Consider the following 14163-nt stretch of genomic DNA (forward strand, 5'->3'; position numbering starts at 1 on the left):
GAAAGAGAAATGGAAGCACATATCCATATACTTGTACAGGAGTGACTTCCTTGGTAATACTAAAAAACTGGAAGCAATCCAGATGCCTGTCAATAAGGAAATGGATGAACAAACTGTGGTATGGAATGCTATTAAGCAGACAACAGTTTTTTACAAATGTTTTGCCTTTTAGCTTCTGATGAAAAATTTTCTTGCTGACCACTGCTCAGCCCCTAAGTCAGTGCCACATATTTATGGTTTTTATTGTATCTTTGGTACTCTGGGTATCAGCTTCTGTATCAGTCAGAATGGGCCAGGTTACTGTGGTAACAAACAGCTCCTAATCTCAGTGGTCTAAAGTAAAATTTCTTCTTTGGTGTACGCCGTATGTCCATAACAGCATAGCTGAGGGTTCCGTTACCTGTTCTCATTCTGAGATTCAGGCTGATGGAGAGTTATTATCTAGGACATTACTGATTGCTGTGAATGTTGACTGATTTGAAGTTGTTCGGTATATAGGCATTAAGATGGTTTTTCAAGCCAGATTGCTTTATTTGCATCAGTATTAGTTGGCTTTCTTCTCATTTTTGTATTCATGAAAACTTTAAGTAACGACACCAATAGCTATAATTTTCTTTAATCCATGGCATAAAAAAATATACAGAATAATTTTGAACTTCTGTTTACCCTTTATTTGCTTTCTGTAGATAGGAAATATGTTAGTCATGTATTTTCAGTAAGGAACCTGAGATTGAGAGAGGGTAAATTAATTGGTAATGGCCACACAACAGCGAAACTGGTCTAGAACCTGGGGTTTCCGTTTTAATACTTTTGTGCAATATGGAGAAAAAATAAACATACCATCTAATTACCCATTCTTTGTCTTGACAGTCTCTTCAAAAGGCCACATTTAAGAGGTGTCTTATACTACCTGTTACCAGTGGCCGGGACACAATGGATCACACAGGGGCAGTAGACACGGAGGATGAATTGGGACCGTTAGCCCATCTTGCTCCAAGTCCTCAGAGTGAAGCCGTTGCTCACGAATTCCAGGAACTCTCCTTGCAGTCCAGTCAACACTTACCGCCTCTGAACGAAAGGAAGAATGGTGAGTTCTCCAGCATGTGCTGTGGGAACTTTGATTTAAAGACTACCGCTTTGCAGCCCAATTTATCCCTCTTTAATTTTCGTCAGTTACATTTTTCGTTAGTTAGATTTGGCAGTTTGTCACCAAGGAGAACCTCACAGAAGTACTGGCTGGTTTGATTGATAGGCAGAATTTCATGTTCTCTCCGGTTCTTTCAGTTTTTTTCTCCATTAAGAATCTGTGGTAGCAACATTGTCTTTTTTATTTTTAATATCTTAAATTATCAGTAATATCTTATTGATAAAGGTTAGTTTTAATGGATATAAAATTGCTGTGTAAAATCAATGCCTTCAAAATACATATCTAACCCTGGTGGCGTAGTGGTTAAGTGCTATGGCTGCTAACCAAAAGGTCGGCAGTTCAAATCCTCCAGGCGCTCCTTGGAAATTCTATGGGGCAGTTCTACTCTGTCCTGTAGAGTCGCTATGAGTCGAAATCGACTCTATGGCACTGGGTTTGGTTTTGGCTTGAGGTAGAGATTATCTCAGTAAAAGAACAGTTATCTACTAGCAAAAGTATATATTTAGATTTGGATGGCAAAACAAAAAGGGATTTAAAAGTGTAACTGTGTAGGCCCTTTGTCCCCCGTATCCAATATTGGGTGGCAGATCTCCCTAATCAGCACTTTTACTCAAATATACACAGGGCTGATATTGACCACTTACAAATACTTTTTCTCATTTTTACAGTTTTCGCTAGCATAGTTGATAAATGCCAAAATAACCCAAATAATTGACCTTCAAGTAGAAAGCATTATAAGGCCCTGGAGCACTTTTTCGTGGTAAAAACTTTGCTGTCCAGCTAAACATACAGCTTTGGACCCCTCATAATTGTTCAGCAGTAAAGGGGCAAAGTTAGTGAGATCACCAGATTATTTTTTTAAGTAGCAGACCATCATAACTAATACATTGTGATGAAATCATTTTATTTTTTGTCTGGCCCAAACAAAAATTAGAAAAACAAAGCCACCCTGCTCACCCTCAGATTAATCATTTTCTCTATCTCAACTCCTCCCCCACCAGCTGTAGTAAAATGAAAATAGGGAACCAGCACCCCCAATCCCTCCCCTCACGTTGTTGTTATGTGCCATTGAGTCGATTCTGATCCATAGTGACCCTACAGGACAGAGTAGAACTGCCCCATAGAGTTTCTAAGGCTGTAATCTTTACGGAAGCAGACTGCCACATCTTTCTCCCATGGAGCGGCTGGTGGGTTCAAACTGCTGACCTTTCGGTTAGCTGCCGAACACTTAACCACCTTAGCACCAGAGCTCCTACTAATAGCAGTCCCATAACCCATTGCCATTGAGTCAATTCCAACTTAATAGCGACCCTGTAGGACAGGGTAGAACCAACCCCATAGGGTTCCCAAGGCTGTAAATCTTTATGGAAGCAGACTGCCACATCTTTCTCCTGCGGAGAGGCTGATGGGTTCAAACCGCTGACCTTTTGGTTAACAGCTGAGGGCTCCTTATAATAACAGTCCCACAACCCGTTGCTGTTGAGTCAAATCCGACTAAGAGCAACCCTTTAGGACAGAATAGAACAGCCCATAGGGTTTCCAAGGCAGTAATCTTTACACTAGCAGATAACCAGGTCTTTTCCCCCACAGAGCAGTTGGAGGGTTTGAACTGCCAGCCTTTCAGTTAGGAGCCAAGCGCTTACCCACTGTACCACCAGGGCTCCCTTCACCCACAGTACTGTCCTTTAGTGTATTACTTTCTGGGGATGAGTTACCCAGCATCAGTAGAAATGTTGAAGAAAGCAACCCCGTGGGTATCAGTGCCCTTGGTCAGACACTGCAGGGAGACACCTTTGGAGGACGAGTGAGGCCAAGGCTGCAGTGACAGAGGGCACACCCTGTGCAGCTTCAGCTGCTGGAGCGCATCGACCAGCCTGTTGGTATAGATTTGAAACATCTTTCATTATCATATGGAAAGATATGTATTACACAAAATGAGAGAGATGGCAATGGCTGAAAATAGATGAGGTAGTCTGCACATTACAAAATTATCACTACTGTTTGCCTCCCATCAAAAAAAAAAAATCCAAAGATAGAGCAGTTAAAGGAAACACAAATCTGGAAAAACTGGTAGGTATTCGGGCTTCATGGGGCCAGCACCTCAGAGTAGGAACACTGACCGGTGACAGTTCTGGGTTCACGGAGGTGCACCTACCAGCAACATTATTTTTGGAAATAAACTTTAGATTCATCCATTTTAGCACAAGCATAAGATTCCTGCTCTGCAACATAGGAAGCATGAAAATAGCTTCCTATATTGATTCCAGGGAAAATAGATTGTAGGTATGATTAAATTCTCTTCCCACTTTTCTCTCCCCACCTCTAATGTGTTGTGTTTTAATTTCAGAACTGGCAAAATTTAAGCTATCTGAATGATCACTAAGAAATCAAGAACTTGAGTTCTTTTTTTTTTTTAATATTTATTTGTTCTAGGGTATGACTGTATTCTCAGTTTGGCTGGTTCATCCCCCTTGCATATATTAAAATGATTGTTTTCTATTTATTCTGTATCTGTTCTGGAAATTTGCCTTGATCACAGAGGCATCCCAGAACAGGGGTGGATTATCCAATAAGCAAGGTAAGCACAGGCCTACTTGTGCTTACTTACTAATCTGTAGTAAACAATTTCACATGAGTTTTACCACACCACATCAAGGTGAAACCCGTGAGAAATTGTTCACTACAGATTAGTAAGTAAGCACAAGTAAGCCTGTGCTTACCTCACTTACTGAGTCCATCCGCCCCTGCCAGGGATTGTAAAATTGAAAAGAGGCTTCGATTCCATAGGAAGGTGCTGTGGAGTTGAGAGAGAGACAGATGCCAGCCATACCTAGAAGCAGAATCCCTTTGATGTGGGGGAAAAAGTGTTAAATTGTTCACTACAGATTTGTAGGTAAGCACAAGTGAGCCCGTGCTTACCTTGCTTATTGGATAGTCTGCCCTGACCCAGAGTTTCGAGAAAATACAGCATTGTTCGTTTTTAACATAAATGAATATAGATGGTATACAGTTATTTTTAACTTGTAAAACATACAAACTAACATACAAAACAATGGTAAAATTTACAAATACACTAAGCTACATAGTAGGAAGGCAGATTTAAGAATTTCAGCTGGATTTTTTGTGCTTTCCAGAGTTCTAAAGTGTCTTAAATTCACAAATATAATTTTTTAAATTTCTGTTTTAAAAGCCAGAAGTAATGAAACAGTTTCCCTGAAGAATACTTTCTTATGTATTTTGTTACTTACTTTTCTGGGTTCTGCATTTTCCCCAGTCATTCTCATCATTGGCCTTAACTTACTCAAGAACGTGAATAAAAGACATTTACTACTAACCGCAGTCCTTTAGTACATGCCTTTGGAGGGTATTTGTTCTCCCTTCAGTTAAGTTATGTTTTGATTTGTACCTGATACTTGCCAGGCACAACCTTGACCAGTTTGGTTGGTACAAAGCAGCATCTTAGCTGAGGTGCTGTCAAAGCCTTTGGGAGGTTGTGGGTGAGTGGTGATGGCTTTAGAACTTTCTATCAATTAATACCTAGCCGTATCTTAGACAGTTCCTAAGGGAATACAGCCACGCTTAGCAACACGTGACTGCATGTGATCAGATTTGGGTAGTACACTTGGACTAATATAATGTTCAAATTATCCTTCTCAAAGAAAATAAGAGTTGAGCTGATATAAAATTGGAATATCCACTTGCTCAAGAAAATGGCCATATGTAGCAAGGGAGAGAAGTGTGTAGGGAGGGAGAGAAGTGTGTAGGGAGGGAGAGAAGTGTGTAGGGAAAGTTGAAATTATGGTCATTTACTTCATACAACTCACCACATTCTCTTGCAGAAGCTACTGTGTGTGCCTGGGTATAAGGTATACCTGGCTATCAGGGTGCCTCCCCATGTAAACTTTTAGGGAGGTAGATGAAATGGCCCAATTTTTAATTTAGTTACATGTACGTAATTAAAAGCATGTTTTATGAAGCAACGTGAAAGTATACAAGTATTAGCTTTATTCACTCTCATATTTCATGAAACCATTTTTTTTTTTGTGCCCAAATTTTTACACATGAATTTTTATGGCCAATGTTTTTTTATCATCAGTAGAACCACTTTGAATCACCCATCTAAACTAACTTCTAGCGCATATCTTCATTTCTATCTCTTGTTTGAGTTACAGCAAGTACTAAATGTATGTATGATCTGATACTGAACATTTTACATCAGCACCACAAGTACCCAATCACAAAACAGTAGGACCAGTTTTTGAATTGTCTTACACTTATATGCATAATGTGTACAACATAATCACTTATTTTTTATTTGTTGTTTGTTGTACCATTGTATGGGGGTATGGTTTCTGTTTTAGAATTTATCCTATTTTTTAAGCAGGGAATACATTCACATGGTTTAAAACTTAAAGTATGCAAATGGGTCACTCTCCCAGCCTTGTCCCCCAACAACCCAGTTACTCTTCCCCAGAAATAACTATTGATACTGGTGTCCTTTCTGACAGAGTAGAATATTTAAGAGCAATTTTTAAAAGACTTCTTTTGTAGCAACATCCAAGACTTCAATTTTAAGTTCATTAATGTGGAAATAATTAATGTATTTTTTCTCCCCTCTTTTTTTTCTGAGTCTATTAGGACATTTCTGTAAATAGCTCCAAATCCTTTGAATGAAATTTGTTTTTAAGTTAATGTGTTTTCCCCACTTTTTATTTTTTTGTTTAATATAAATAAAAGAGCATCTGATAATAATGGGATACTGTGGAAGGGCTCAAATATGAGACAGTTTCCTATTTTCTAATGAATAATTTCAGAAGATAAAAAATTTCATATTTGAGTATGTACTCTAGATTCAGACTTATGATAATCTGCATACACATTCCAGCCATAAAAGGAATCCTTGTTCAGCTTTCAGAAATCTAGGTCTTTTATGCAGTTATGTGAGCACAGTATATCCACATCAAACAATATATAGACGAAAGAAACTTAAACTTTCTTACCTTAATGATTTTTTCATTTTATTTATTCTTTTTAGGTCTTCCTAATGCCATGTTTAAACAGATCAAATACAGAATAAAGGTGTTGGCCTCAAAATTAATGAATACTAAGTACTATTTCGATGTCATGAAATAATTGAATTTAGATATTTTCTTGCTATTTGTGTTTTATTGTTATTCCTAATTGTTTGAATTGCACTTGTTAAAATTATCTCCTTTTCTGCTAGGGGGAAATGGAGATGTTTCACCTTGGGGTTAGTGTGTAGAAGTACTGCCACATTAAATAGTTTATAAACAAACCTGAACAAGGAAAATGAAGTTTATATTTAAGTCATGATTCCAGACTTTCCCTAATTTTTTTTTTTTAAACATTTATTTTAGAAATATTATTGAAGTGGCAAAATATTCCCAGTACTGGAGTAAAAGTAAGAAAGATGTTTTAGTAAAGATAAATGAGGACCTTCCTTTACCCTGAAAAGTAGTTAAAATAATTCTATAGCTAGTAGCACCTTAAGAGTAAGGCAAACATTTAGGAAATTAATTTTTCCCGACAAGTTAGGCCTTCATAAAGGAAAGTGGATATATAGAAACACATAAATAATCTACCTATACTAAAACAATGCATACGCAGGGAAATGGATTTTCCTTTTGACATTTTATACACACAGTAGGTCTGTTTTCATGTTCTAATATTAACATTGCTTCAAATGGTCATCACCTGGAAGAAAAGGAAACCCAGTCAAAGCTCTTTGGGTGTAAATTGGATATAGCTTTATAAATGCAGGGAAAAGCAAGGTGGGTGGAAGAGCATACCTGCAGGTTGACCTTTGCAGCTCTAGCTCTTTGCTTGTGCCTACCCTTTGATAGGGCCCTGAGGAAGAGGCTTCTCATTCACGCAGTCATTTGTGAGACTAGTAAACTGTTAGGCAGAGCAACTCTGTAAGTATGCTGCTGGGTGACAAATTTAAACTTTTAATTTATGACCAGTGCTGTTATAGCATAAGTGGATACATTGATAGGGATTTCTATTTTTAAAAACGATTTGATTTTTTAATACTTTCTGGTACATCTCCAAGTCCAGCCATTATTAAGATGAGGATCAATCATGTTTGTCCATCGACTAAGTGGTCACCGATACACAATAGACAAGTTGTCAGTAGTACCGAGTGGGCATAAAATGAGTGTCTGCAGCCTTTCTCTTCCTACATTAAGAGGCTTTTTGAAACTGTTATTTACTATGAACTACTCAGCCTGGTTCTGACCTCATTAAAGAGGAGAGACTTGTTATTCTCATTTTGAAGCCTTGATTTTACTAATTATTGCAGTTGTTATACTTTTGACCTTAGAATCCCACCTGAAAAATCTTTCTCTGAGATATCCCTAAATTGATGATGGTGCAGTGGTTAAAGAGTTTGGCTGCTAACCAGAAGGTCAGCAGTTCAAATCTACCAGGCGCTCCTTGGAAACCCTATGGGGCAACCTTACTCTGTCCTATATGGTTGCTGTGAGTTGGAATCGATTCGAAAAGCACCTAATGACAACAGTTGCAGATCGAGGAGACTAAACAATTTCAGACTACCTCTTGTTTTGTTCCTGAATAATCATTTACTTAAAGAGGAAATAATTTATTCAAGAGTTTGTAGCACACAGAGAACACGAGGTGGCTTTTTGCCCTGGATTCAGTACCTGTGTTAATGTATTTAGGAACAGTCAGGTAAACTTTGCCTCGCCCTGGAACCCAGCCAAAGAAAACTGCTTGCATTGCACCATAGAAAATAATGATGTATATTCATAGCTGCTCTTTTCAAAAGTTTTGAAAACATTTCTCCTCTCCTCATTAACCTGTCAGGCCAGGTATTTGGCAGTACGCAAGGTGGTGGGTGTCCTGGGTAAAGATGTGTTCCTTAGAATGTGCGTAAGTTTGTGTAACCTAATGGAGATAGGTGAGAGAAAGAGAGGAAAGTTCCAGCTGTCTCCTGTACAGTCAGACAGAGGATTCTTAACAGTGTCATAGATGGAAAGGAAATAAATAGACGTTAAATAGCCAAGACATAGAACTATGGAATTCTTGTTTTCCTGTTCTGTTACATGTATAATTCACTGCCAGATAATCTTGTCATTCACTTTGCTGTTAACATGTTTAGGATCTTGAATATTTAATTCTCGGGGGCATTAAGACACGTGTTCTAGTGACGCATGTAGATCATTTGTTTTGATGCTTTAGGAGTTACTTTAGAGTATTTAGACTAAGAAGAGGAATACGTACTCCTTGAATATAATTTTCTTCAGTCAAGTTTCTAATGTATTTTAAATTTTTTATTGTAAAAACATAATGAACACATTTGCCAATTCAGTATTTTTTACATGTATAATTCAATAAAACCAATTACACACACACACACACATATATATAAGGCTTTAGGACTCACACTAAACACAGTTGTAAAGTTTAAAAGCTGTCTGTGAACCTCCTAACATCTCAGACGAAGTTCATGATTAGTTGTGGCAGCTGTCATGCACTTTTTGATTGTGACAATCTCTTGAACCCTTCAAAATGCAAAAGAAGCCTTTTAAGTGGCTTAAGGGTGAGGTACTCTGTTTGATAATGACCTTTATAAAATCTCCTATTAAATAGCATGCTGTGTTTCACAATGTAAATAAGCACCTGTAACCCTGTCTGCCTTCTTTTTTCAGCTCTGGGTTTCTTATTTAGATATTTAGATAGTTTCGCTGTTACTGAGAATTTTCTTTGCTTCAGTGCATTACTGAACACACCCAAGGAGCATTTGTTGGAGCGGGGGTCGGGGAAAGCTCTGCATTAATTTACATTAGCCCATCTGTAGCTGGTAACCGAGTCTGATCTGATGAGGAGTATGAGAACGCTAACATGAGCGTGCTTTAGTTACCACTGGGGGTTGGATAGAGTGTACAGTTTCAGAATTGCATCAACAAGACCATAGCTCTGAATTATAGCACCTTTGAAGCCTCATTTTGAGTTATTTATCCAGTCTTTAAAATGTGTCCTCTTTCCAGAATGCCCTCAGAGTCAACAATTAATATATTCATTATAAGAGTTAAAGCCTAGTAATAATTAGCAGTTCAAACCAGCATGAGACCACATTGTCTTAAACTTACAAAAGTGTCTACCTAAACTTTTTACAAGACTTTTCTAAAGTTACTAGAGTCATGCTATTATTTCTTATATAGATTACTTGGGATACTTTTCATAAAACTAAAGTCCATGGTATGATTTATTTTAGACACTCAACCAGTGAATAAACTGAAACAAATTTACTTAAAAAAAAGTCTTTTTCACCCCCATAAAGCAATTATAAAAGATAACATATATGATATAAATGATTAGTTTATAAATATAATTCAGCTATAACCCCCTAGCTCCTTAGACCTCTCAAGGCCACTTGGAAATGAATAGTTTATAGTCAGTCCCTCTGCTGGGACTAGAGATTTAGTTAAAATTAAGTTGGGGGCTATTTTTACTTATTTCTGTCACCTAACCCAACCACAAAGACCTTTTGTAGCTAGAAAGGAAGAGGAAAGGATAGATACTTGACACCTCCTTTCTACCATATCTCTAATAAAAAACAAAAACCAAACCCATTGCCACCGAGTCAGTTCCAATTCATAGTGACCTTGTAGGACGGTACAGCTGCCCCATAGGATTTCCAAGGAGCACCTGGTGGATTCAAACTGCCGACCTTTTGGTTAGCAGCCAGGCTCTTAACTGCTATGCCACCAGGGATCCAGCCTCTAATAAACCAAAAACAAAACAAAACCCAGTGCCATCGAGTCAATTCCAACTCATAGCGACCCTGTAGGACAGAGTAGAACTGCCCCATAGAGTTTCCAAGCAGTGCCTGGTGGATTCGAACTGCTGACCTTTGGTTAGCAGCCATAGCATTTCACCAGTACACCACAATAGGGCCTGCTAAATATGGGAAATATACTAGAAAAAAGTGATCTATGGGTTTTTTCCTCCCTTTGTTATTTAGGTTATATTTTCAGGCATCTATAATAAAGGGTTACTGTAACAAGAAGCAATAAGACAAATACGGCAGAATAACAAACATGTTGGAATTTTCTTTTTGGTGTGTGGTTAATAATCACCGAGACTTATTAGCAAATATCATATGTAATGTTTTCTGACTCCTTTAACTTAATCCATACTGTTGGCTCTTCTACCCTCACCTGCTGCCCTCACTACTATTAACAGGAAGTGTAGTCATTTGGGAGTCAGGACTCCAGTCTCCTCCGCTGACTCAGACTGTGAGCATGGGTAAGTCTCAGAAGCTCTCTGTGTCACAGTCTGCCCGTCCTAATCTCCATATGGTAGCTTTCAGCCCTTGTGTCTCTCTGGCTGCCCTTGCTCATTACATCATGTGTTCTTATATCTCATTATCACTTTTGCCTTGCGCTGTTCATTGGGCGGCAGAAACAGAAAGAATGGAAGATAACGTCCATCTCAGTTAACTGATGAAGTTTTCCATAGATACAAATTAGTAACATTGCTATTTAATACGTTCTTCATGAATGTATTACTATACATACATGCCAGCTCTCTCAATTAGTCGGACTCTTCCCCCACCCCAATTTTAAAAGGAAAAAAAGATGTTGACTCAAATTATGTTATTCTCAAAAGTAATGTATTTAATTTGGAATATGCAATATCTTCCTATTTTTTCAAGGGTTGGCAGGTATGCATTAACATGTTCACAGCAGCATCAGATTATCAGCTAAAAGACAATATTTCAGTTTTTTTTTTAAAGCCCAAATTATTCCTATTCTTTTCTGGTCATTTATGTCATTGTTTTCATTAAGAAAATGCTGATAGCTGCATATCTGTTTTCACCAACTTAAATTTTTTACATATGTACTCTTTGTTTAATAAAGACATAACAAGAAAAGCCAAAAGTCTGACTCACAACTTGCCTTTGGTTCTTGTAGGCTAAATTAAAAAACTGACAAGTGTTAGAATTTGTCAGTGCTGTCTGCAGACTTGAGCAGCAAAATAGAAGACCCTGTTTGACAGAAGCCTTGATCCTGATTGCAGTTAAGAAGTATATCAATTGCACTGTTTGATCAAACCATCGTAGCCTGTTATATAAAAGTTTGCATTATCAGACTACTCAGCTCTCCCAAAGTATTAAGAAATCGGTATTTCAAGGGTGGAGATGGGGATACAATTTTTTTATTGTTAGCAAACATTTACGGAACAGTTATTATGTGTCATAGCTTAAAATAATTCCTAGATTTTAAGCCTCTAGTACAAAATTGGCAGTTCAAAATGTTGTATATTCTCATAAAATGGTTCGACGCATAGACCCATAAAAGTAATTCCCCCAGTGATACACAGAAAATTAATTTAGAGATGATTCTTACAGATAGCTGAGAGGCAGAAGAGCCTAGTTGTAAAGAAAGAGGGTTGCAGAGTCAAGCCTGAACCCTGTTCCACCATGTTAGATGTGTGACGTCACGCTACGCAGAGCCTGTGGGTCTCATCTATAAACAGGAATAGCGTTAGGTGTACCTCACAGGTTGTTGGAAGTACTAAATGGAATAAAGTATCTAAGCACATACGTGCTACACCATAAGCACTTACTGCACATCCCAAACCCATTGCTGTCGAGTTGATTCTGACTCATAGTGACCCTACAGGACAGGGTAGAACTACCCCATACAGTCTCCAAGGAGTGCCTGGTGGATTCGAACTGCCGACCTTTTGGTTAGCAGCGGTAGCTCTTAACCACTGTGCTACCAGGGTTTCCCTTACTGCACGTTGTAGGTACTCAAATTGAATGTTTGATTAATACATGGTGATTAATAGCACCAGCTGCTATTAATCCTGTCTGCATCTGGATCCTGGGTACACCATCACTAGCTATGCAAATGTGGGCAAATTAGTTATCCTTCTTTGCCTCAGTTTAATCATCTCCAAAACGGGGATCATACTAGTACCTGCCTTTTAGGGTTGCTATGAGGATCAAATGAGTTAGTGTTAGTATTTAGGCCATAGCACTTTATAACTATTCGCTAATAGTACACATATTTGGAGTATACAGTATTTTAATTCATATTAAGAGTTTTATACTGAAATATTTCTTTCAATAGCTCCGGTAGTTTTTGCCCGTTTTCTGGAAGTATTTCTTTGTAAAGAAGTCAAAATGGCATGGAATTCCTTAATGTCTCACCATGTACGTCCATAACATTTGAAGAGTAACTTATCTGATGAGAGCTGAGAGGGCAAATGCAGTAGGCACTGATTTCCCATGAAGTTTGTCCCTCTTGTTGGTACTGCCAGTTCCCACAATCCTCGCATTCCCTGGGCATCAGTCAGTGTCTACAAGGAATGATTTTCAAATATTAAAGCATGTGAAAAGACAAACAGGCCAAAACTCAGAGCCCTCTAGGGACCATGACCTCCAAAACAGACTCCATTCTGACATTTTCACAAGCTTCTTGAAGGGATTCCAGCAGGGTCATTCCATTTGGTAAACTCCTAAACAAACCCTCTGTCATCAAGGGCTGATTTATAGGTTTTTCTTCTTCTTATGTACTTGTTCTGACGAGATTAAGATAGTAGATAGGATTGCTGAAACTCTTTTAAGGCATCTGATGTATATGATAAGTATTATGCAGAAGACTTTTGGTATTTTCAAGTAATAAAACAGTTATTTGTTATGTTTAAAGCCATTTCTTGCTCTGTGAGTTGTCTTTTAAATTCTTTTTCTTTTTAGTTTTGATTCCAGGAAATCTATGTCATAATCATATTTCTAAGTTTAAAAAAATTCCTTATTAGCCCCAGTTATTTAACAAATAAATGGCCTAAATTCAGAAGTGATCGTTTAAAAAATATACACACTAAATATGTATGTGTATGTGTGTGTGTAGAAATATATATATGGTTACTTGTTTCACAATGACCTCTAGTGTTCTAGAATACTCTTCTATGAAATCTTGGTATGATAGCAGTTAGATAATGCTTTAAGGTTATTAGAGGGAGCTTATCTATAAATTTTTTTCAATTAATCTGAATCCCCTTAAAATATTTTATTGTGCATTATTGTACATTTAAAAAAAGAATATAGTGCTAAAAATAAATGAGCAGGGCAGAACCCAAGAGAGTTGAAGCCTGGACAACTTAAGGAAATGGGCAGTTAGGATTTATTTGGTTTTCAGTTAGCCTTAAATGCTAACATCCTTCATGGTATCTCAGTCTGAGGTCTGTGAGTGGCATGTATGAAATTACCATAAGTGAACAACATTCCACATTTGAAGGGTCAGGGTTGTTGGGGGGATTTTGTGTGATTTGTTTCCTACTTTGCATGATTCTTTTCAATGAGTTAATCTTTTAGATCCACAAAGCTTTGCCTATTAAATAGAAGAGTCTTACAATATAAAAAATTCCATATCTGATTCTGTTGTAGGAATATGTTTTGAACAGATTTAGTAATGGGACATGGGCAAGTAAAATTGGTTTATGATCTCAACCAAGCTTCTAAAAATTAGTAGTAAAAATAACACCAATTTTATCATATTCTAATAACCTGTCAGAAATCCAAGATATTATAGAGGTCTCCTTAGGAGAATAAAATGAATACTAAAGTAAAATGATAAAGCGGTCACTGACTGTACTGGAGAATTTTGTGGCTCTTGATTGATACTTAAAATATAAATAAAATATATGGTGAAAAAGATATACAGAATGTATGTGTTACCTTTTTTCTAAAGCCAAGACTAAGAAAGTGATATTTAACTGGAGATGCTCTTAATTAATATGAGAAAGTATTACTTTCCTATCTAATATAGATTTTTCTCTATTTTTTGTTAGTCTTGATTTTTAAAGAAATGAAATTTGGTTAAATTACTAATAATTTGCTGGTGAAACAGTGAAACTTCTGGTTGTGGTGACTTTGTGCTGAGAAGCCAGGGTGGGCGTTAGGGGACAGAACAGATCAGAATCTCTACTAGTAGCTGTGCTAACGAGGCTTGTGCAGGGCTCGC

The 14163-nt window shown here is 37.5% G+C and overlaps 1 protein-coding gene across 3 annotated transcripts in view; it reads left to right on the forward strand.

The window, feature by feature from the left end:
* Window positions 1-14163, forward strand: part of MRTFB (myocardin related transcription factor B) — a 213420-nt gene that overhangs the window by 83579 nt on the left and 115678 nt on the right. For all 3 annotated transcript variants that reach the window (XM_010597295.3, XM_064295613.1, XM_064295614.1), the window contains exon 3: window positions 871-1087. In XM_010597295.3, coding sequence (XP_010595597.2) covers window positions 934-1087 — 154 coding nt within the window. In that variant the 5' untranslated portion in view covers window positions 871-933. The remainder of the gene's footprint in view (window positions 1-870; window positions 1088-14163) is intronic.

The sequence above is a fragment of the Loxodonta africana genome, chromosome 12 (assembly GCF_030014295.1).
Source record: "Loxodonta africana isolate mLoxAfr1 chromosome 12, mLoxAfr1.hap2, whole genome shotgun sequence".
Taxonomy (NCBI): Eukaryota; Metazoa; Chordata; class Mammalia; order Proboscidea; family Elephantidae; genus Loxodonta; species Loxodonta africana.